Source organism: Hypoxylon trugodes (genome assembly GCF_022578975.1).
Source record: "Hypoxylon trugodes strain CBS 135444 unplaced genomic scaffold F4822scaffold_1, whole genome shotgun sequence".
Lineage (NCBI taxonomy): Eukaryota > Fungi > Ascomycota > Sordariomycetes > Xylariales > Hypoxylaceae > Hypoxylon > Hypoxylon trugodes.
In genome coordinates this window covers 326,916-350,615 of record NW_026250016.1, presented here as the reverse complement: position 1 = coordinate 350,615, position 23,700 = coordinate 326,916, and the positions used below count along the sequence as shown (strand labels likewise).

Below are 23,700 nucleotides of genomic sequence, written 5' to 3'. Positions count from 1 at the left end.
TATGTATGTATGTATGTAAGTAAGTTCAAGGCTATGTATGTTCTCCAAGTACATAATAATCGAAGTTGTACAACCTACATAATTCCTCCTACTCGCTATTCTTTGCATTGTACGTAGGTACCTTCTATAAATTCGTGGCTTTCCGATGGCATAAAAAAAGTTGCCGAATGCAATGGTAACCTAGTAAAAAAAAAAAACCCCCCCATTCCATCATCCTATTAGGCTCATACGTCCCTTGAAATACGTACATAACACGCGTAGCCATTCATAAATTGGCCGGCTGCCCCTCCCCGTTGATGTGCAAAGATCGTATACCACCGTCTCTCTTTTACCCTAAGAGGGATTTGAATGCAACCCCTGTTTCGAGAGAATGTTGAATAATTCGTACATTTGAATTAGTACCTTGCTGCTGACTTTTAGCATTTGTTTTAGTGGGCCACGAAAGCTGCCAATGTAGGCCAATGCAGCTGTGTTGGGGAAAAAAGTTTGAAATTGAAGCAACCTGGACCCTACGTTCATTATAGGCTAGACTCTTTTTAGTCGTGGCTTGCATTTCGACTCCAATTACTGCGCCCGTATTGTGTCCAGAATACCCATAATATGTATAAATGTAGATACTTATGTACATTTGTGCATACATTGGGTCTTTCTTTCCTCGCATTTTTCGAACAATCGGCTGTTTAAGTTGACCGACTAGTGATTGAACTAATGAAAGGAATATCCCTGTGCCTACCTAGGTAGACTCTCTTTCTTCCCACCCCACCAAATTCGGCTTAAGAAGAATCACATGCTTCGTCCATCGTGACACATATTTTCCCTCTGGTTCTTTGGTTCTTTAGGTACGGGATTGTCACACCGATATTCCCGTAATACCGACTCAAGTATATCCACTCAACTTACTCGGATCAGTACATGACCGGATGATCTGCCGTTTCCCTCTACCCCACAATCCCATAGGTACGAATTCTTCGTTTCCGTGACACCATTGTGCGTCCAATCTGATGATCCTTACCGCGTGGGAATCTTCGACATGACCGCAGGCATCTATCCATCATCTATTCCCGTTATTGTACGCGCATCGTACCATCGGATACATGTCTTGCCCTCCGCTGGCGCCAACATTCATCCGACAAACCTGTATCATGCATGTTGTATAACCCATCTCTTCTCCGCAGATTCCAGATCTCACTCTGGAATGGTTTCACCATCTCAACCGTCGTCAACCGAGGGAACATGACATCGTGTTCGTATATTGCATTTTATATTATGTATGTTAAGATGGTAATACGTCACGTGTGTGTGTCATCAACGGATAGATGATCAACATAACATTTGCTCGGAATAGATTGAATATTGTCGTGATAATCTTAATGTTCTTGATCCTTTTTGATATGCGGTCTCTCGGCGCCTAGAATATGGTAGGATATGAAATATTGGATTATTCCTCGCAATTGATATCATCTATTAATCCTCATCTTTCTCGTCTTCATTTTCCTCTTCCTCCGAATCATCTTCGAATTCATCCTCGCTCTCCTCCACACCTTCCGGTCGGGGTATCATTGCAAATGCCTCCACACAGGTAATCCGGTTTTGTGTCTCGTAGGTACCGAGCAATTTGCCGATGGTCTGGACCTTTTTTAATTTTCTCGCATCCTCGAATTCGGCGACGGTGACCTTGAATACACGGAGCTTGCCATCACTACTGCCGGCTGCTATAACGAAGCTGTCTTTTCCATCTTTCCCCTCGACCCTTACTGCGGTAAAGTCTTTAATCCGCCCCGAGACACCGACGTCTTTTCCACCTAGCTGTGCAATAAACTTAGCTAATGGTAGCGAACTCTTCCCCTTCCCTTCCGAAGTAGGTTTGCCATGGGCGAGATCTTCGCTTTTCGTAGAGAAGAATAGAATCCTTCCGTCCTCCGTCGACACAGCCAATAAAGACGAGTCGTTAGTCGCGTCTATTACAGTGTAGCAGAGCTTATGTATCTTTTTTCTCGGTTCTGGCATGACCCTGCACTTTGGAGTGCTGTCCATACCGAATACCAATGCGTCTCTGTCGAATCCAACGCAGAATTCGTCGCCGTCCTCAGTGCTTCCCCAAACCACCTCCCTGCCCTCGCCTAGTGAATGTTTTCCTTCTCCCACCTCTTGAAGCATATCTCGATTGAAATTGAGTACTCCGGCTTTCTTAGCCGTCATTAAGTTCCATAACCGCATACATCGTTCACCCCTACTCACGCTTATCATGAGCTTCATGCTTGGGTGGACGGCGAAATCGTTAACACCGGCGGGCGTGGCACCTAATGCTGCTGTATCACCACTAGGTCGACCTTGAGGTTTCGGTATGGGGGCTTTGATAGTCGATAGTACGGACCAATCCCTTGTCCTGGTAACGGCTATGGTGGAGTCTTCGGATGCAGAAATGAGCTTGGACTTGGTAGGAAAGGATAACTTTGTGATCGTAGATGAATGGTGTAAAAGCGTGCCTATTTCTCGGTTTTTTGGGTTCTCGAGGATCTTTCGAGGTGCGACGGACGAGAGGACATCTTGGTTCTTGCGGTTAGGTGGGTGCGCTGAGATGTTGTAGACATTGATCCGTTCGTCGCTGCTACCTGAAGCTAGCATGACCTTCTGTAGCTTGCCGGGCTCTGGCGCTGACGGAGGGGATAGCGCTAGACATCGTATTGCAGAATTGTGCGCATTAAATAGAAAGGTATCAGCAAATTCGACCTGGTCGTCGGTGGAGATAGTAGCAGTCAATCCGTGAAGAATTCTATCGTAGGACCCTGTAACGACCTGAACAGTTAATGGAAAAGAACTGCTTGGGCTTGTAGATGGTTCGGTGCGTTTTGTTTTCTTTGTAGAATTTGATTCTTGAGCTGGTGCTCCGTTAGAAGCACCGTCTGTCCGCTTTCGCTTGCCCATTCTAAGGTGATTTCAAGGTTGATTTAGCTGTCTTGGTGTGTTATAAGAAAATTTGGATCTTTCGCAAAAGAAAGCGTATCAATTATTTTATCGATATAGAAAAGTTAAAGTGGAGACTCTTTTTCCTAGAAGTGGGGCAACCTAAAGCTTCAATCCAGATGTACCCAAGTATATATACATATATCATCCAATCAAGGATCAAGGATCAAGATACTTTACCGAATGTACTATGCTCTATTATAAGGATACAAGGGAAATAAAGGATCGCAAGCAGTTACGTTCACATGCTATTACCAATATCTCAGGTAGGTATTTGTAGACATCACATGAGCCTTCTTATTTCATCTTAATTATTATATTCATCGGCGCTTTATCTTAGCGCGAGGTCATCGCCTAGTAACTCAGACAACACAGCAATAGTCTCAAGTCTTTCTACAATCATAGCCTCTTCAAATAAGGGCCGTTAGACTCCTCAAAACTAGTTGAGAAGTGTTGCCATCGCATGACCGGATTCAAGAATTCAAGGCATTCGTTAACCTAGTCGTTGAACTCATCAGAACCCAGTTTTCGATTGACTATTGCTTCCCGACTGTTGAGGGTTGGTGGGTGATCACCACATGCCATAATCCTCAGCGTATATAGCCTTGAGACTTGCTGGGTGATTTTTTGCTGAGATTTATCTACAGATGATATGTCTGACGATAATGCTGTGGAGGCCACGTGCCTTCCAAGCAACCTCATACCCAATGTAGAGGCACGTAGTAGAGCGTTCTACGTTTATCGTAGTGTAGTGACACAGTGCGTGAAAAGGCGAATCGCATGGCTTCATCCTCATACCACGAGAATGAATAACTAGTTCATTAATGAGCCCTGTTATTCCGGCCTCCTACTTCGGTATTGACGGGGTTGGTGTTGCACTCCCGCTTGAATTGCGTTGATGTTGCTGAGCCCCTTGAGCTTGTGCTTGTTGAGCCTGAGCAGCAGCCGCAGCCGCAGCTTGTTGCTGTTGCTGCGCTCGTAGAAGTTGTGCGTATTGATGAGGCCCGTTAGCTGCTGCTGCGTGACCTGTCCCCCCGGCCGCGGCGTTCATCGCAGATTGCGCAAGATTGTGATTGTTATGGCGGTTATTCAGAAGTTGCCGTGCCATCTCACGAACTACATCCTGGGGTGTGTTGGGGTGTTGCTGCCTGATCTGGCTTTCAATGGACTGAAGCTGTGAAACGTATGTCTGATGTGTTTGCTGAGGTATAGTAGTGTTCGGCCGTGGTGAGCCTGCTTGCGATGTCATGGGAAGGCCTGGGACTGGAGGAGTTGACATCCTTGATCCATTTGGAGTGTTAAACGATGCCATCACTGCTTGTGCCTGGGCATTGTTCATGTAACTCTTTTGGTTCAACCCATTCATCGCAGCTCGCATGGCGGGCGGTGAACTTTGTAAAGGCATGTTCCCCGGGGGTGACTGGTGCGACTGTTGAGGCTGTTGAGGTTGATGTTGTTGGTGCTGCTGATGCTGCTGATGCTGGTGCTGCTGTTGTTGCTGTTGTTGTTGCTGTTGCTGTTGCCGCATCTGTACCGATAGGCGTTGTTGTTCAGAGATATGTTGTGCTTGTAGCAGTAGTTGAATGTCTGGTTGAGGGGAGGGCATCGCCATCCGTGATTGGCCATTAACCGCAGGTATTTGTATCTGAGAAGTGCCATTCATCTGCATAGGAGGAACGAGCCCGCCGCCCATGTGATTAGGCGTGCCGGTACCATTTGGAGTGTTGTGTATTGGCATCTGCGGACGTCTTTGGCCATTGATTGGGATCTGGTTAGGAGCATTGACACGATTCATAGCCGCATGAGGATGAGAGGCTGCCATCTGAGGATTATTCTGCGAGAGCTGGTTTGCAGTTTGCGCAGCTGCCATTTGAGCTGCCTGTCCTTGTTGTGCGCGTTGCAAGGCAGCCTAGATTTGGCCGTTAGTATTTTGCGGTTGATGACGGTTTCAGGGGAAGAGGGAGGGAGTTGTCATACTCTGCGTTGGGCCTCATGGCGTTGTTGCTGTGCTATCCTCTCAGCTAGTCTCTCGGCCATCGCTTGATCCCGCTCATATCGCATGATACTATACTCTCTCGGTGTTTTCGTCGGAGCTCTTGGTTGGGGTGCTTCGCTGGGTTTCCTCATTGCTGCAAGAGAAGCCGCGTGCTGCGTCTTTTGGATCGTCGTCTCACGTTTCTTTGCTAGTTTCCTCATCGCGTCTATCATCGTAAGATGCTTCTGGTTGCGGCGTCTCTCTACCTTTAGCGGTACGTTATAGCGTCGTTTAGGAAGGGGCGTAACTGGACCGTTAGTGCCAGCTGCTTGTTGTTGCTGGGCTGCCTGTTGTTGCACTGCAGCTTGATGTTGCCTAATAACCTGCTGAGATGCCTCAATCCTACCCTGCCACAACTTGAAGTATTGTGTCTTCTGCATATCGTGAGGTAGCCCTTCAAGCATGACCCAGCGTTCGAAACACTCCCACGGAGTTCGCCTCTCGGCCCCGGAGCTGAACATAGACTTGGAAGCAAGGATGCTGGAAATCAAAGACCAGTTATAAGAGTATTCGCGTACGAGACCCTTTAGCTCGTCGTCTTCGGACTGTATCCACTGAGAGGGACTTCGAGACTCGTAGAACGATTGGAAAGGCATAGTATGCTCATTAGGCGGGCGGAATTGATGGCCGGCGTGTAGCCTGTCTCTGAAACTCTTGTTTTCTGGTCTGAATAGCGCAACATCGGGGTTTTGTGGTTCTAGTTGAGGCTGGCTATCGGTGAGCTGACCGAAGACAACTTCGTCGTCGTCCTCGTCTTCTTGCGCATAACGGTATCGACTACGTTTCTTTGGTGGCTCGGTCGGTGTGAGTTCCATTACACCTTCTACAAATCTGTTTAGCGGCAATGCGGGCCGTCTCCATGATGCATCAGGATCATATTCCGGTGCTATGAGGTCAGGCTTGGGAACTTTGAGGGGCGCCCCATATAGGGGTAACTCTTCCAAAAGGCGGTCCGTACTAGGCGACTGCTGAATTGGAAAGACGACATCGTCACTATCCAACGCGAATATAGTCGATGGCGCTACAAATTGAGGGATAAGATCATGAGGCTCGTCATCAGGTTCTAGTGGCGATTCTGAATCAGCGGATGGGATAAGATCCGGTGTTGGATCCTCCTTTAAGTTTTGGAGATGAGGTGTGTCAGCTGTAGACCCTTCGACGACATCGGCTAAAATTAACGGAGGGATGATGGCATTGACCTGCATAGCTTTGCGATCTTCCGCTGAAGAGGCAACCCATTCGGCGCACGAGTAGGCAAGATTTCGAGCGGCTGCCATCTTCCATTTGCGTTCTTCGCGGAAATCGGTCCGCATCCATTTCATCTCCTTTAGTAAGACATCCCAGTGGCATGGCTGACGTGTAGGTTCTGGACATCGTTTTGGTTGACGAAGAGACCATTTATTATGATGCTGAAGGTGGTAAACCCTCTTAAGGACTTTGCAAGCTTGGGCATCGAATATATGGGTGTAGGAATCAGGAGTAGAGAGTGTCTTGTGGGCTTGGTTGAGAATCTGATCCAAAGGCTTCATCCACTTGGAATTGGTAGTGAAGGCCTGGACGAAGAGGGGTGTGAAATAGTCATCGCTAGCCATCTGACCAGTCTTCGGTTGATTTTGGACGAGGGACTTGTCTGTCTCGGTAGTGCGCTTCGGTTGCTTGCCGAAGATTACCGTAGAGTGCTTACTCTTCTCCTTAAGTCTGGCCTTATGTAGGAGACTCTGGGAATGCTGCTTAGAGAACTGAGAAGTCGGAGTTATTAATGCAGTATCATCGACCTCGGATTCTCCCCTAGACTTTGGCCGTTCGCCTAGTATTTCCGCCACTGGCTTTTGTAGGGCGACCCCTGTAGGACTACTCGCCCGCCTGCGATCCGCTTGGGTTGGTTGCGCTGGAGTGGGCGAGCGTCCGGGTTCCTGAGATGGGATCTGTGGTGTGGCTCGGGGAGTGTCCATCGACGCCACCAAACTCTCCTTCTCCATAGTAGTAGCATCGCTCTTTGCACTGCCTTGAAGAATGCCATTATTGAAGTTAGTTGTGTCTAGGTTTGTTGGTTCCGAGTCAGTCCGCTGCGAGTCGCTTCTCATATCTGTCGTCGGAAGAGCATGGAAAGCATTATTGGTAGGTTGCGCTGATTGTTGCGCGAACTGTTGTGCATTTGTTGGCGAACTACTCTCACGTGGCTCGATAGTTGGTGCCACGGGCTTCTCAGAATGGGACCCAGCGCCGACTGCTGGTGACGATGGTCCCCTCGGTGTAGGAAGTGAGTTTACGGTAGCGCTCGACTCCTTCACACCATTGCCAACAATGGGCGCTTTTGTTCCGGCATTAGTTGGCTCTAGTACCGGGGGGGGTTTGACTTGATCCGGAATGCTTTCAGACTTTCCAGCCAGAGCTGACCCAGAAGGTACTAAATTCTGTGGACTTTGTCTTGATGGGGCCATGTCTTTCATTCCTATTGACCTAGTTTCCGCGCTGCCCGCAAATGGTACATCCCCACGATTTGGGTTAGTATTTATCGACGTATCGGGAATGGCTGCGGTCGGCAGTGTTGCCGTTGTTGTCGCTGCTGTTGTCGCTTGAGCGGCTGAATTCGAAGGAAATATTTTATCGCTGGATCGACTTGCATTCGGTTGTGGAGTAATATTCTCTTCAGGCTTCTTCACTGGAGCCACATCGATATCCATCGGTTCCCCCCCACGCGTAACCTGTTGTTGTGCATTCGCAAACTGGGCGGGCCTTGGTTGTAATATCTGTTGTTGCTGTTCGTTCATACGTCCTGGAGCCGCCTGTGATTGAGACAGAGGTTGATGAAGTGAGGGCGAGGTAGAGACCGAGCTCGTAGGCAAGTTCGCCGGCAGTTTGGGGGCTCCATCGGGCCTGCTGTTTTTCGGGAGGTTGTCTGCTCTTTCGCTAGGTGGAAATCTCGGTTGGGGTTGACCATTTTCTGGGGCAGGAACAGAGGGCTCAGGTCTTGTAGGTCGGTTAACAGGTTGACTAGGTTGGATAGGCCATGTGGGTTGGGGCTGAGACTGAGGTTGAGGTTGAGAATGTGGTGGGTGTTGATGTTGAGGCTGTCTTAATCCGGATCCATGGCCAGGCACATTGTTGTGAGTATTCGCCTGGCCGTCGCCAATTCCAGGTCGCGATGCCACCGATGGCGACGAGATAACGGGTCGTACGATAGGAGCAACATCTTTCCTCTTATTCACGGCAGAAGAGAGCGCGTTCTCGTTCGAGATGAAGCTATCGCCGGCTCTAGGGATAGAAGGGTAATCGGATCGATCTCGCGGTCGCGTAGGGATATTCAGCTCGTTTAGTTTCCTCCCTCTATAATAATTATCATGTTAGTTTGCTAAACGAACTACCTACGGTTACTATTATATAGAGAAGTTTCTCTCCTCCCAGTATCCCAACGATGCGGTTAGGTATTTTCTTATAAAAATAAGACAGAGGCGACGAATAACACGAAGGTATTATATGAGAGTGTATAAGTATAGGGTAGGTTAGAAGAAACATACTGTAATATGTCGCAACCGTCCAAAAAATGCGACTCGGCAGGATTAGTAGGGGGCGCGTCTGGGTCGGCGAAGCTGCGCTGAGGAAGGCCATCTGAAGTTGTCGCGACGGCATACAAAACACATAACTTCCTCTTCCTCGACCGTGCGATTGCACTAATAAATTATAAAATAAGTATCGGATCAATTAGCTCTATCTCCTCAATATAATTACTTACCTGCATTCTGCCCGCTTTGATTGCAGAAGCTTGGTGCGGTCGCCGGTTACGACCTCAGTCATAGCATCGACCACCGCGACATCCGTTTTGCATGAAAACGGATGGCTCTCCAGGCTTAATGAGGTTGCTGGAGATGATTAAGATGGTCAGAAATGATGGAAGTGATGGTGTGGTGGTGTATTAATTGATTTTGTATCTTGGTGATCGTGGAATGGAAGATTTCCATTAATTAATTTTTTTTTCTTTTCGCAGACGAAGCCTACAATGTGGTATGGTATAGGTATGGTACAGTTGCTATTCAGTGGACAGGGTTGCCTAATAGGCCTAAGAATCCCCCCATGTACAGTGGTAGTTCCTTCTAGGACCTTGCTATTACGTGCCATACCAACCTCCAGGCTACTGCCAAAAACCCCCCAAGTTTTCACAGTTAAGGCGCGACCGGGGCCACTCCAATATCTATCTGCATGCACCTAGAATAACAAGAGTTACTTCCAAACATTGTGCCAATGGATTCACTTGTCTGTTCGTGCTTTCTCCCACAATCAGGGTACATAGGTACACGCATGTACATTTATTTCCATTTGTGTATGGACTTGATCCAAACCAAAAAAAAACCCCCCATTTGGATTATTTAGATGATTTCAGTTTGCTTAGATAGTCGATTCCGTAGTGGTTTTAACAACATATCAAGAAAAAATGGTAAAAGTTCAGATGTTTGTACGAAGTGATTATGTACTGGCAATATGAGATACCTAGGTACATAAAGTGGAATTCATAAAGTTGGATGTCAGCCACAATTCCCATGCAACATTGAAGTGTACATAAGCCACAGTAATACATATGTACATGTACCTGGGTATCTTCAATGTTCCAGTCAATCAGCACATTCCTGCTTCATGTATTACAGCTGCTCTTTTACTTTCTTCAACCCAACAACTTGCGCCACTCAACAATCAAATACCTTATTCTACACATCAGCATCGAGCAACCGCCTCTCCTAGTCTTGACGCCGAAAGATAAAAAAACATGACTGAACCAGCTCCGCGAATAGCCATTAGATTCGGCACGTCCTCTTCTTCGAAATCGACCAACAGTGTAAAGAAACAAACGCATCCACAGCCATCGTCAACATTAGGCAAACGTCAGCGACCACAAGTCTTAAACCACGGTTCTGATTCCGAGAGTGATGGAGAGGCGGGCTCTAGGCATGAAGCGGTAACAACTTTTGGAGGAGATTCACCCAAGTCAGATGCGAAAAGACGGAATGTAAAAACAGATAAGTCTGGGCGTACGAACACGCCCTATGTGATTAGCGGGCACAAGAATCGCGACTGGAAGGCGGAATTAAAAGCGCAGAAGGCTACAAAAGATGGTCGGCCAATTCAAACATATGCAGAGACGGAGCCAACTGACGAAGACAAAGAAATCAAATGGGGCTTAAACGTGACGAAGAAGGTTGAACCCGACGAGTCTTCACCCAAAGAGAAACCGTCTACCGCAATCGACTCTACGATAATGCCGCGAGACACTGAGCCCGAAGCTTCTAAAGGTGAGGAGGATGCCATGGGTGCTCTTCTTGGCAAAAAGCGGAAATCCGCAAAGGATCTTGTCATCGAAGATAAATCGAAACGTAATACGCCTACAACCCCTTCAGAACAAGATATGTATCGTCGCAGAATGGAAGAGGCAGGGGAAGTATCTACACTAGAGGAATATGATCGGATACCTGAAGGCGAATTTGGGGCGGCTATGCTTCGTGGCATGGGTTGGAATGGCGAAGAACGAGGTTCTAAGCCTAAGGAAGTCAAGAGGCGACCTAACTTGATGGGTCTAGGTTCAAAGGAAGACGAGGAAATTAAGAAAGGAGAATTGGCCCGCAAACATGGACATCGTGAGCGAAGGCCACGCTTAGACGAATACCGAAGGGATAAGGAAAAAGAGAGGCGAGATCGCGAGGAGCGCCATGGCGATAGCTACAAGTCCGAACGCGAGCGGGATCGTGACCGACGAGATTATAGTCACAGTCATAGCCATCGTGAACGGGACCGAACCAGCCAGAGTCACGGCCACAGACATGGTGAGCGAAGCTCTAGACGTTAGAGTAGAAATTATAGCGGATACCCATTCGGCTTCAGCCAACAGAAAAGCTACCGCCCTTCAGGTTCCCCATAACGAAACGTCCGCTCCTACTGCGTAAAGGGACGATTCATATCTTCGTACCTGATACTGTTGATACCAGTATCCAGGTGGTGCACACCGAACAGGCGAAAGGTATCAGCACTATTTCTGGTCCAAATACCCTCAACAGGGAGTGCACCTCGTCAATGATGGCTACTCAGTCAATATCTCTTCACTCACCTTCGGCCTATATACCTTATCGGATACCTGGTCTCAAACCGAGTAAGTTATCTTTCTTAGATAACTCAAGGGCCAAGGGCAAAGGTACATCGTCAATAATCCATAAAATAGGAGTAATCTGAAGTAGTGCTAACGTAACGTTGTTAGAAGTATTACCAGAAAACAGGTGGTTATTACGCACTGCCGAACTGATACTAAATACAACTAGAAAATACACCAAAATTTTATATCATTAACAGTAGCTAATCATTGACATAGCCAGCTATCCTGAAACGATATCGCTACGATATAACGCCTAACCTGAACGACTCGTGTAAAATCTAGTTCGACACTCTCGTAATCGGTCCCCTGCTTCTGATGGGACCAATACTTCTATTATGACGCCCATCGTGGCGTCAGCTTGCGCCCACACAGCCCCAATGGAGGAGTATTTGGTCCCGGTATTATCCTGCCCGTTCTTGTGGTGCTCATCCACTGGAGCTTGGGAGGTCGCCCATTATGTTATCAGACAGTCCCGTGCTTCGTATCTATCGGCTCCGCGACTTCCTATGTTCCTCTATTATTCTATTGAGGGTAAACTACTGACATTCCCGATGCATAAATTAGGAACCTATATCATCAATTACTTACCATAAGAGTCGTCCTCGCTAGTAAGATATGGTAGGATTGGGTCAGACGTTTTTGTCTTTAGATCATGGTCTTGGAATACGTGGCATTATTATTAACGCTTTGACTAATAACTATACCCAAGTCTTGGGCACAGTCTTCTAAATGTTAAAACTTGATCTGCAGGGAGATATCGACCTACTTGATCAATTTACATGGCGCTCGCGCCAAGATGGTTCTATTTAAGATGTGGATATAGCGTCTGAGTATTTGTCTTCCCCCCTTATAGATAGATAGTTACATATATGTAAATATATAGACGCTAGGATATCCATTGACATTTGCTCGTAGCCAATTCCGTCATTAGAAAAAGATAAAAAAAATATTAAAAAAAATCATCATAGGTAAGCTGGAGTTGACACGCAGGCATTTAGAACATAGGGGTCAACAAACTTAGGGTTAAATACAATATTTAAAGGGGTACGTCCCCGTTCGGAGGAGCTACGCAGCTACGTAAGGTGGGGGGTCCCTCACCGTTGGAACCTAATACTGAAGCTTTCGCGCTAGCGGTTGTCAAACCCCACTGTGATTACGACGGAACTGCAGGTGTGGCCCCTAGCTTGAGGTGTCCGAGCCAATCAGAGAGGCCAATTCGAAAAGAAAAAGGGTTAACGAATTTAAAGAAGCCGGTAGGAGGAAAGAGGGCGGTCTGTGGAAAGTGGGAAACGGGAAACGGGAAACTTTCATCAAGTACCGTACAACCCCCCCTTCAAGGGCAAGACGAATCAAACTACTTCGTCGGTTTTTTCCCACAAATTCCTTCCTCACCAACAACATCTCACAGGACAAATATCAAGTTCTGGTGAGAGACTGAGAGGTTTTTCTTTATTTACAAAGTCTGTCAAACGCCCATCGGCTTTGCAGCTTCAAATTATGTCGAAACCTCATAGTATCAACGGGAGCGAGTCCGAGTTCGAATTTATCGAAACTCCGAAAGCTCCCACTCCTACATTTGAGAAGTTTGAGGAATGTGGTGTGCGAACCACCTCGGTACGTTATTTTCTCTTCTATCCCGTTGTTTCGCCTCTATCGCGTCGGCATCCTCGGGTCTAATCTAGTTCAATTCAATTGCAAACTTGCTTCAAAAATATTCAATGCTCAAACTAACCTTCGTTATCTAGTACCCGTCCATCAAAAATGGCCCTCTTCCCGCTGATGGGCCAGGATCGGATACCTTCTCCAACACCCTTCTCTTTTCCTTAATTGGTGGTGTTCCGTTGTACCTATCATGGAAAGTCGGCGGTGGTCTGAAGACTACCATATTCTTCGCCTTGTTTACGAGCATTCCCATTCTCGCTGGCTACTGGCTTACCATCTCTTCCATAAGTCCGAGAAGGAACGAGAAGGTCAAATACCCCGGGCGACCGGTCGAGCACTATATTACCTTTAAGAAGCAAGCCGACAAGCTCAAGTACCATGGCAGGAGCAAGATTCCTATGGAAACTTTCTATGAAATGTACTTTGATGGAGATGTCGATTTCAACGGCGATTGTCTCGAGGTCCTAGAGTATAGGCATGACTGGGCAAGCTTTCGTTTTACCTGGGGTCTCTGCAAGTACTTCCTCTTCGGCATGATGCCCGAGGTCATCATGCACTCGCGAAGTCAAGGTAAGTCATCACAGTATTCAATCCCAAATGCCCCAGCTAAACTTTTTAAGATGAGGAGCAGGTTCGTGACCACTACGACCGTGGTGATGACTTCTACGGCTGGTTCTTGGGTCCTCGTATGGTCTATACCTCCGGTGTTATCTCAGATATCGACACTGAAGAGAGCCTCGAACAACTCCAGGACAACAAGATGGCCATCGTTTGCGAAAAGGCTGAGTTGAAGAAGGGCGAGTCGCTACTAGATATTGGCAGCGGTTGGGGTACTCTAGCCCGATTCGCTAGTGTCAACTACGGCGCTCACGTTACTGGTATCACCCTTGGCCGCAACCAAACTGCCTGGGGCAATAAGGCCCTGCGCAACGCCGGTATTCCCGAGGAACAAAGCAAAATTCTCTGCATGGATTACCGCGATATCCCGGTGCCCGAAGGTAAATACAAGAAAGTCACTTGTCTTGAGATGGCAGAGCACGTCGGTGTGCGGAAGTTCGGGTCGTTCTTGAAGCAGGTCTACGATATGCTTGATGATGATGGAATTTTCTTCCTACAGATTGCGGGTTTCCGAAAATCTTGGCAGTATGAGGATCTTATCTGGGGTTTGTTCATGAACAAATATGTCTTCCCTGGTGCTGATGCGTCGGCTCCCCTCGACTTCGTCGTTGCTGGACTCGAAGGAGCCGGATTCGAAGTGAAGGGACTGGACACGGTTGGTGTACACTATTCTGCGACTTTGTGGCGGTGGTATAGGAACTGGCTGGCCAACCGCGAGAAGGTCGAGGCTAAATATGGAAAGCGATGGTTCCGAGTAAGTCTATCGATAAACGTGCAAAGGGTCTATACATTTGATTGCTGATGAAAATGACACAGGTTTGGGAATACTTCCTCGCTTCTGCTACTATCGCTTCGCGACAGGGTACCGCTACCTGCTTCCAAATCACCTTAGTCAAGAACCTCAACTGCACTCACCGTGTTGAGGGTATCCCAACACAGTTCGCCCTAACCGGAGCACTGGAGGAGGCTCAGTCCAAGGTCGACTTCAAAGCATGGACGAAGAAAAACGCCGACCAGTTCCCTACCTCGACTGTCCAGTAGAGCGCCACGATGCATTCGTAAGGTGCTACAAGCAGACGAGTTAGGAGCGGGAAGAGACTAGGTCTCTGATCCTTCCAGGCATTTCGATGCTGCCATGTTGCGATGAGTAAGAAGGGATAGTTTTAGGTAGATGTACGCGGAGAATTATAGACATTAATTTCGAGTAATGGAGGGGCGGGAGAAAAGACAAATGAGTATAGGAAGCAGAGGTAGTGAACATGGAAAGGCAGGACATCCACTTCATATGAATAGTAGATGGACATGCACCTTCCTCCTATGAACAAAGTTTGATCACAGAATACCGAATCAACCTCGTGCTTGTGTAGCATAGCTGATACATCTATACCTCGTATAAGACATACGTGCACCAATGAAGTATGATTAGGTTAGATAGCTGACACGGCTAATGTTGGTGATTGATGGCGAATAATGGAGGCGTGTTATGCACATAAGCACGTGAGGCGCAGCGATTAGCCCACTGTGAGCAACTCATGTTAACCAATTGAGTTTGCTAGCCGTTGATAGGTGGCCTGTGCATTTAGATAGGTACACACTTTTTTAAACGTTCAACTCCCCAAACTCCCCTAAACTTCCTTAAACCCCCTTATCGGGATAGTTCGGGGGCGCTCGGACACGTTTCTCATTGGTCCAAAAGCCCTTACGCCAAATTAATGCCAAGCCACTCCTTGTTCCTCTTGATTTCCAAGTTCCATTTGTGAGCTGCTTCGTCATCTACTACAACACTTTCTTGCCTTCTCAACGTTCTCATCGAGGAGCTTTGCTCGGGTCCTTTGGACCTTTCTTTCGTCTCTCATTATAGCGAGTTCATTCTAGATTCGGAAAGGTCTCTTTTTCATCATGTATTCCAATTCCAATTCCTTTATGGGCGGCAACACACTGCGCCCAGGTCCTCAGCAGTATGGTAACTCGTACGGCATGGGGGCTGGTGGTCCAGGTCAGCAGCAGCCTCAACAGCAGCCAGGCCAGCAACCGAGCCCATTCGCACCGCAGCCGACAGGATATGGGCAGGCTCCCTTAACTCAGCAATACACCGGTTTCCCTGGTGCCCAAGGCTTACAACCACAGCAAACGGGAATGCCACAACAACAATCCCCCTTAGTTGTGAACCTTCAACAGCCTCAATACACCGGTTATCCCGGCCAAGCTCAACAACAAAGCTTCCAAACAGGCGCTCCACCAGTGCCACAAATACCTTCGCAATTCCAGAGCCAGTTCACCCAGCAGCAGCAGCAGCAACAGCCGCAGAACTCGTTCTCCTCGCCTTCGACGCAAGCTCCTCCTCAAGCGACCGCGCCTGCTTCTGCGATCAAGCCTCAACCTACAGGATTTAGTGCGATGGCTGCTTCTTTTAAAACGGGTGGTGCCTCCGATACGCAACAGAAGGGTCGAAGAATCCAGAAGGCTGCAAATAAAATCCCGAATATCAGACTATCGTTTATCACGGCTCAAGACCAAGCCAAATTCGAGACACTATTCACGTCAGCCGTAGGTGATGGTCAGACAACGATGTCTGGGGAGAAGGCTCGAGATTTATTATTGAGATCCAGATTAGACGGAGATGCTTTGTCTCACATTTGGTATAGTAATGCGATGCTGTTTTTCTCTGGATAGCTACCTAACACCCTACAGGACTCTCGCGGACACCACACGATCGGGTGAACTTCACTTCCCAGAATTCGCGTTGGCTATGTACCTCTGCAACTTGAAACTTGTGGGAAAGACTCTCCCTGGAAGTCTGCCAGAAAATATTAAGAATGAAGTCTCAAGTATGGTTGATATAATCAATTTCAGTATAGTAGAGGAAGCGGGCAACCCCACGGCTGCGACCAATGCCCCCGATTTCACTAGACAGAACACTGCGACCCCACCGACGATACAACATCCTCAGCCTATCGCGTCCAACTCCCAGCTTCTTCAAACGCAGATGACAGGATTCCCGAGCCAGCCGACCGGTTTCCAAGGGTTACAGCCTCAAGCGACTGGGTTCCCAGGAGGGTTAAACAACCCACAAGCGACTGGATATAATGGACCCAGACCACCGATCCCACCGATCCCTACAGGTTTCCCTGGTGGTCTTTCCCCCGCGAGCGCGGCTCCTCTTAACGCGCAGCCGACCGGAAGGCCCGGTCAATGGGGGCTTGTCAACGCACCCGCGTCTGGGCTTCCCAATATCGACGCACTACAAGCTCGAATGATGCCTCAGGCAGGTCGAGAGCAGCAGGATTATACCACTGCCGGTCTATCTGGAAATGCGGTAATTCCTTGGGCCATCACCAAGGACGAGAAGACACGGTACGATCAATTGTTCCGGGCATGGGATGGCTTGGGCAAGGGTTTCATCGGTGGTGACCAGGCGATCGAAATTTTCGGACAGAGCGGTCTCGAGAAACCTGATTTAGAACGAATTTGGACGCTCGCAGACAATGGCAACAAGGGTAAACTCAATCTTGATGAGTTTGCTGTGGCCATGCATCTCATCTACAGGAAGTTGAATGGCTATCCTGTTCCTAATGTTTTGCCTCCTGAACTTGTCCCCCCTTCGACGCGCAACTTTACTGAATCACTGGGCACCATTAAGTCGATGTTGAATCAAGAGTCCGATTTCCGCAAGACGTCAGGAGCCTCTTTACTCCCCCAGAAGACTGGTGTTAGCTACCTAAAGAGTCATTCCTTCAAGGGCACCGCCGGCGGGCGGAAAGACGCGACCGTATTTAAGAACAACGACGATGATGTCGGGTACAGGTCGAGTGCACGACGCAGAATTGGCAATTCCTCACCTCGTCCCGAGTCACCTTCATCCGTAACATCTAATGATGAGATATCCCTCGACCAATTAAGGAAGAAGATTCGGGAGAAACAAGTACTCCTTGATGCTATGGACTTCAAGGATGAAGCTGCTGCTGAGGAAGATGACATTCTTGATAGGCGCGATCGTCGCGAGGCTGAAGAACTGTATCGCCGCATTAGACGTATACAAGATGACATTGATGCCCATCCCGATGCGGCTCTAGTTAGCGGTGATTCCGATGCCGAAAGAAGAGCTCTTAAGCGCCAACTACAAAACCTCACTGACAAAATTCCCGAATTAGCCTCCCAAGTCAGGAAGACTGAAAAGGCAATTGCCGATGCCAAGCTCGAACTTTTCCGACTCAGAGATGCGAAAGCTCATCCCGGAAGTGCCTCTAACATCATTGGCACTGGACCAGGCGGCTCGATCACTGAGTCAGACCGCCTCAAGGCTAGAGCCAAAGCTATGATGCAGCAGAGGACTGCAGCCCTCACTGGTAAGAAAATAGATCTCGGCGACGACGACGGGGACGCACAAAAGCGGTTGGAAGAGGAAAATCTCAAAATCCGGACAGAAAAAGAAAACAACGAGCGTATGGTCCGAGACGTAGAAGACAGCGTCCGAGAATTCTCACGAGGCATCGAAGATAACCTCAAGGAAGGTGGACAAACTTCTGCTAATGAGCATGAGAAAAGGCGATGGGAAGATGCTCTAGGTGTCGAAGATGAGGTCCGAGATTTCATTTTTGACTTGCAGCGTTCCAGCCGAGCGGCCCGAGTTAGAGCCCAGGACCGCAAGGGTGGACGAGCTGCTACTGCAGAACCCGTCAGAGCCGAAGTACCACCAGCTCGATTGGACAGTCCCTCTTCAACAACTCGCACCGCCACCCCTCCAATTTCTCGCTCGCCCGCGCCCAGCGGCGGGTCTTATTCATCTTATAAAACTCCCGAAGAAAGAGCCGCATTCATTAAGCAACAGGCAGAGCAGCGCATGGCCGAAAGGCTTGCTGCTCTTGGCATTAAGTCGGCTTCAAAACCCGGAGAATCTCCCGCCCAGCGAATGGAGCGCGAGAGAGCAGAAAAGGCCGCGAAGCTTCGACAAGCAGAAGAGGAGGATGCGCGACGTGAAGCCGAGCGACAAGCTAGAATCGCTGAAGAGCAAGGTGTGCCTCCTCCCGTGACCAAACCGGAACCCAAGGAAACCAAGAGGCCACCCCCGCCTCCCGCAAGGAAAGGTGCGAAGAACGAAGACGCTGCGAGGAAGGCCGAGGAAGGAGAGTCTTCTAGGAGAGCTCAGGAAGAAACAGCCAGAAAAGCCGAGGAGGAACGTCTAGCTAGAGAACATGAAGAGCAACAACGGGCCACCCAACAATTAGAGTAAGTGAACATCTCACCATGACTAGTACATTTCAACTAACTTGGAACAGGGATGAGGCTAGACAAAAGGAAGACGAGCTTGCAAAGGAGCGAGAAGCTGCTTCTGCTCGCCTCAAGGCTCTAGAAGAGCAAGTCCGTCAAGGCAAACTCAAGAAAGAGGAAGAAAAGAAGAGAAAGAAGGCTGCAACGGCTGAAGCAAAGGAGAAAGAAGCTAAATTGGCTGCTCAACGTGCCGAGATCGAAGCCGCTCGCCAACGAGAACTCGAGCTTCAGCGACAACTTGCAGCGATGGAAGAAGAGGATTCGTCTTCCGACGACGACGAAGGTCCGCAACAGATTACTCCTCAAGCATCTACCCCCACTCTCGGTAGCAGCCAGTTGGGCAGCCAGGAATTGGAGCGTAAAGCTACACCACCTCCCGCTCCTGCTCCGCCCGTACTATCTCCCCCTTCAGTGACTAGCCCTCCATCTGAAACGGAGAGCCGCAACCCTTACCGCCGAATGCTATCTCAGTCGTCCGAGTCCCCATCAGCACCCCCAGCTCCCGCCCCGGTCGCCACTACTCCTGCTCCCCCCCCGCCGCCCCCGCCCCAGCCAGAAGTCTCAACAAATCCCTTCTTCCGTATAACTCAGGAAGCGAAGGCAGCACCGCCGCCGTCTCGAAAGCGACCTGACACGGATGATGAATGGGGTTCCGGAAACGAGGAAGATGATGAAGACTCGGAAGATGAACGCCCTGCCGCTGGGGCTGCTCAATTAGCATCACTTCTCTTCGGTTCCATGGGTCCTCCTCGACCACTTTCAGCCACGGGCGATAAGTCTACGGGCGCCTCGCCATCTATAGCGTCCCCGCCGTTTAGCCCGCCTCCGATTGGCGGGTCGTCTGGTGGAGATACGCTGTCGCCCGTTGCACCCCCACCACCCCCACCTATGCCAGAAGCTACTTCAGGTGCTCCCCCGCCGCCTCCCGGTCCCGGTGCTCCTCCCCCTCCCCCACCGCCAATTCCGGGCTTAGCTCCCCCTCCTCCGCCTCCTCCACCAGCGGGTGGCTTACCGAGCACTCCATCCAGTGGTGGAAGGCCATCTGGATTCTTGAGCGAAGTTCGTATGGGCAAGCCGTTGAAGAAGACACAAACCAAGGACAGGAGTGGCGCCGGCCTTGCAGGACGAGTCTTGGATTAAGGTGACAATCAGAACGACAAGCCATCGTCGAAGGGACCCAATGGCATTGTAAACTGGAACGTGTGCTCTATTATCAAAAAGTGTTGGATTGATCAGATTGTATGAATGAGTGTTACTTTACATATAATGGTGTCTTTCCGCTAGTTTCTCGGCTTTGGCTTAAAAGGACAAGTAGATTTGCTAGCGGGTATCGTTAGATATAGGCATTGTTTTCCCTCATATTTGATGATTAATATTATACCTTTTATTTCTAGTGTGGTTTCTTTTTGAAACTACTTGCCCATGTAAATGCGATCGTTCTATCAATTGTCTTGTTTGTAGGTACTTGCCCTACTTCAAAAAATATTCGGTGAAGGTCGCACATACCTAGACGGGTCCGGCCCCCGCATCATTCGGACGTCGGCTTGAACTTTATTAGACTTAACCGCGACGATAACTTCTTAACCTTCGACTCTATTACGATTGCCAAGGTGCCAATTTCGGCGTTAGGCAAGTAGGCTATCTAATTTTGGTTATCTCCTTAATTCTAACAAGACTTCACCTAACTCCTCGCAGACAGTCTACAAGTATTACCAATCAAGCGCAAAAGATCATCCGTTTATACCATCATAATTGGTGCTTCCTTGCTTCTATAGGTGGTACCTACGTTTAGGGAGCTTGGCTAGGAGACTATAGAGGTTCGACCCGCATATGTTTTCTAGTAGGTTTCTTCAAAGCTATAAAAAAGCGACAACTTTCGCTGTACTTGTACTGATCAACCAAATTATCGAAGTTCTACGCATGAGAAGCACTATCATAAATCGAATTCCCATCATGAGTGGTTCTCCTTCTATTCTCATCCTTGGTGCCGGCGAGCTCGGCACAGCTGTCCTAGAAGCACTCTCCGCACATCCTAAACGAACCGGCGGAAAACTAGCTGTGCTTCTACGACAGTCCACTATCGCAACGCAGGACTCAGCTAAAAAAGCGCAAAATGAGCGCATACAATCACTAGGCGCCGAATTGGTACCTGGGGATTTAGCCAACGACTCCATCTCACAACTCGCTGAAGTGTTCGCTCGATACCATACCATAATCTCTTGCTCGGGCTTTGGTCTACCGGCAGGAACTCAAATTAAAATCACACAAGCTATCTTAGAAGCGGGTGTGCAGCGCTATATTCCCTGGCAATGGGGTATTGATTACGATGTCGTCGGTACGGGGAGCGCGCAAGATTTATTCGATGAACAATTACGAGTTCGCGCATTGCTCCGAGGGCAAAGTAAAACCGGTTGGGTTATCGTGTCGACTGGGTTATTTATGAGTTTCTTATTCTTGCCTGAGTTTGGGGTCGTGGATTTAAAGGCGCGCACACTACGCGCTCTAGGAAAGTGGGATGCGGAGCTATCATTGACCACGTCTAAGGATATCGGAAGAATGGCCGCGGAAATTGCGTATGAGCCGGGGGATGTATCGCATCAAGTAGTGTATATCGCCGGTGACACAGTGACGTACGAGAAGGTGGCGGGGTTGGTGGAGAAGAGATTTGGAGGCCAGTGGACGAAGGAGCTGTGGGATGAGGAGACACTGAGTGGGAAGCTGAGGGAGAAGCCTGGTGATGGAATGATTAAGTATGCGAGTGTGTGGGCGGCGGGACGGGGTGTCGCGTGGGATATGGAGAAGACGATTAATGCGCAACGTGGGATTGAGCTCCAGGGTTTGGAGAGCTATTTGAAGGATATGCCGGGCTTTAAATGAGCTGCGATGATATCAAGCCCATTTTAGAGATATGGGCAGAAAATGCTCAACGGGAGGGATTCTAGGTAAAGTCATTGTTTGAATAGCCAAGGCGGTAGAGTTCTATTCAAATAATTCCGTTGTGAAGGCCCGTAACGTAAATTTCATTGCCTATACCGTATGCCTATAAACTAATAATCAATCCCATAATATCGCCCATTGCACCAAGCATTTTCCCTATGTCTCATTCCAAACTCCAAGCGCTCTAGCATGAATTTCGTTCGTCAGACTCACGTGTTAATTGACCCAGTCGTCGATACTATAGTGTTTGGCTCTGTTCCCAACCAAAGCAGGCGGCATTGGGATAATCAACTAATGCGTCTCCTTGAATGAGTAGAAAGTCTCGCGATAGGGCCATCCCGGCCCTAGCACGTAGAGCTTGAATGAACTTCTCGATATCATTCCCGTGATGGTTGATAGCAACTGCCACGTTTATTTTTCCAGTAGGAGACAGATTACGATACCCCCTGTGCACAGCAAGCATCTTCCCGTCAGGGCCAACAACAGGGCCGCCAGAGTTACCTTCGGCATACCAGTAATGTCAGCTTAGGAAACGGAGAGCGATGACAAAGAAAATATTCCACAGACTGGCGTCATTGCCTCACTTAGCTCTCATAAGTCTTAGTTGCACATACCATAATATGTGTCTCCATCATGGTAGATGAGATTGCGGTTCCAAGGTTCGTCCCGGAACGAACTGTGACTAAAGCAAAGTTGGTATAGCTGCTCGCCGTCCTCATCCTTGGGCATATCGCAAGGAAACCCATAGACAGTAAAATCCATGGCGCCTACGTCGAATGGCGTCTTCATATATCCCAAGGGTCGGATCCCATCGTGGAAAGGCTCTGAAACGCGAAGAACGGCGAAGTCGTTCCGCTTTGAGAGATCGTGTGCCCACTGGTAATGAACGGCACCATAATCCACATAGCGGTCGTCGGGGTCTACACGGTGGTCCCGAGAAATCTTGATAGATCTAGCAAGGCCTAAATTGTCGTCCCAGACGTTATGAGCAGTGGTCACAACGTGGTGCTCATCGATGACAGTGGCTGATCCATGGCCTATCCAAAGATTACCATTGGAGTCTACGTATCGCGACTCCACCATAACAACTCCTTCAGAAAGTCAGCAAGGCCTAAGTATAACGAAGAATCGAGATACATACCGCTGAGAATCCCACCATTTTCAATGTCAACGCTTAGGCTAACGTCCCGAGGGTGCTTACCTAGCACGGTCTCAACGCTATCGAATTGAGACGACAGATTGAAAACAAAGGCCGCGGGTGTATACCCGCCAGGTAATACTTGGCACGGTAGGCGTACCCTTTTAACGGGGAAGATATTTCCGTTAGGGGTTCGGGTCATATTGCGGGACTCAATCCGTATTGGTGGAGTAGGAGTAGTATCATTGATACCGCAGATGTCGAAAAGCAGTCTAGTCTTCTGGTGTGTGTCGGATAGAACCATGGACTCCATGATGTCTTTTTGATCTCAAAGAGTTATGCGCGAGGTTCCGACAATATGCTAATTGAAGGCACCTCGTAAGGTATTGGATATTTCCAGCGCGACATGGCGCTGCTTTTATAACTCGAAGAGCTGTTGCGCTTTAAGTTATTACGGCTCTGGTTTGATATGGCCATGTTGCAAGAGTGCTATGAAATTCGAGGCTGATGGAACGGTCCGTCAAATGGGGCTTATAGGGTGAGCGTCAGGAACCTACCTAGATATGCAAACATGCCTGAAATTACCATCTTACCTGGTAAGATCGGTTTTGCTGTTTCGGGATCTGCGTTGTTACGTAGGGTTCCATTAAAGGCAACCCTACAGTAAAACTCGGCCAGTGATTCGTAGCTTCGCTCGACCACACAACGCCCCAAAAAGGTGAACCTACCACACCACAATATAGATATGCATCTAATCACCTACTAACACAGATTCCACCAAAGTTCACCTATGCCCTAACGGGTACAGTGCTTTAATTAGCATTTTTGCCAGTAATCAACTCTTCTTTATTTAACAAACCACTGCCACATTTCAGGAGCCAATCATATCCTCAGAATTGCCCTACAGTTCTCGACTTTTTGCTTTTGTGTTCTTTCCCACGATAT

The 23,700-nt window shown here is 48.5% G+C and overlaps 7 protein-coding genes across 7 annotated transcripts; 4 read left to right on the top strand and 3 right to left on the bottom strand.

Moving 5' to 3' along the window:
- Nucleotides 1–1,350: 1,350 nt before the first annotated feature.
- On the bottom strand, nt 1,351–3,270 carry F4822DRAFT_3739 (WD40 repeat-like protein). Its single transcript, XM_051456307.1, has one exon. The coding sequence runs from the start codon at nt 2,923–2,925 to the stop codon at nt 1,465–1,467; it is 1,461 nt and encodes a 486-aa protein (XP_051318983.1). The 5' UTR covers nt 2,926–3,270; the 3' UTR covers nt 1,351–1,464.
- Nucleotides 3,271–3,796: 526 nt separating this feature from the next.
- F4822DRAFT_3737 (uncharacterized protein) lies at nt 3,797–8,895 on the bottom strand. Its single transcript, XM_051456301.1, has 4 exons — nt 8,733–8,895; nt 8,518–8,670; nt 4,942–8,326; nt 3,797–4,873 (listed from the first exon to the last, which is right to left on the bottom strand). Exons 1-4 carry the CDS (start codon nt 8,792–8,794, stop codon nt 3,812–3,814), a joined length of 4,662 nt encoding a protein of 1,553 aa, XP_051318982.1. The 5' UTR covers nt 8,795–8,895; the 3' UTR covers nt 3,797–3,811.
- Nucleotides 8,896–9,624: 729 nt separating this feature from the next.
- On the top strand, nt 9,625–11,371 carry F4822DRAFT_383847 (DExH-box splicing factor binding site-domain-containing protein). Its single transcript, XM_051456476.1, has one exon. The coding sequence runs from the start codon at nt 9,759–9,761 to the stop codon at nt 10,830–10,832; it is 1,074 nt and encodes a 357-aa protein (XP_051318981.1). The 5' UTR covers nt 9,625–9,758; the 3' UTR covers nt 10,833–11,371.
- Nucleotides 11,372–12,422: 1,051 nt separating this feature from the next.
- Nucleotides 12,423–15,177, top strand: F4822DRAFT_383844 (S-adenosyl-L-methionine-dependent methyltransferase). The gene is made up of 4 exons (XM_051456475.1): nt 12,423–12,746; nt 12,878–13,364; nt 13,415–14,166; nt 14,229–15,177. Exons 1-4 carry the CDS (start codon nt 12,630–12,632, stop codon nt 14,451–14,453), a joined length of 1,581 nt encoding a protein of 526 aa, XP_051318980.1. The 5' UTR covers nt 12,423–12,629; the 3' UTR covers nt 14,454–15,177.
- Nucleotides 15,178–20,074, top strand: F4822DRAFT_383842 (uncharacterized protein). The gene is made up of 3 exons (XM_051456474.1): nt 15,178–16,051; nt 16,104–18,638; nt 18,689–20,074. Exons 1-3 carry the CDS (start codon nt 15,312–15,314, stop codon nt 19,818–19,820), a joined length of 4,407 nt encoding a protein of 1,468 aa, XP_051318979.1. The 5' UTR covers nt 15,178–15,311; the 3' UTR covers nt 19,821–20,074.
- A 6-nt stretch (nt 20,075–20,080) lies between these two features.
- Nucleotides 20,081–21,887, top strand: F4822DRAFT_3649 (NAD(P)-binding protein). The gene is made up of 3 exons (XM_051456166.1): nt 20,081–20,313; nt 20,376–20,520; nt 20,593–21,887. Exons 2-3 carry the CDS (start codon nt 20,511–20,513, stop codon nt 21,555–21,557), a joined length of 975 nt encoding a protein of 324 aa, XP_051318978.1. The 5' UTR covers nt 20,081–20,313; nt 20,376–20,510; the 3' UTR covers nt 21,558–21,887.
- F4822DRAFT_383837 (trypsin-like cysteine/serine peptidase domain-containing protein) lies at nt 21,679–23,547 on the bottom strand. The gene is made up of 4 exons (XM_051456473.1): nt 23,313–23,547; nt 22,759–23,188; nt 22,232–22,708; nt 21,679–22,118 (listed from the first exon to the last, which is right to left on the bottom strand). The coding sequence occupies exons 2-4, from the start codon at nt 23,066–23,068 to the stop codon at nt 21,856–21,858; spliced, it is 1,050 nt and encodes a 349-aa protein (XP_051318977.1). The 5' UTR covers nt 23,069–23,188; nt 23,313–23,547; the 3' UTR covers nt 21,679–21,855.
- Nucleotides 23,548–23,700: the final 153 nt, after the last annotated feature.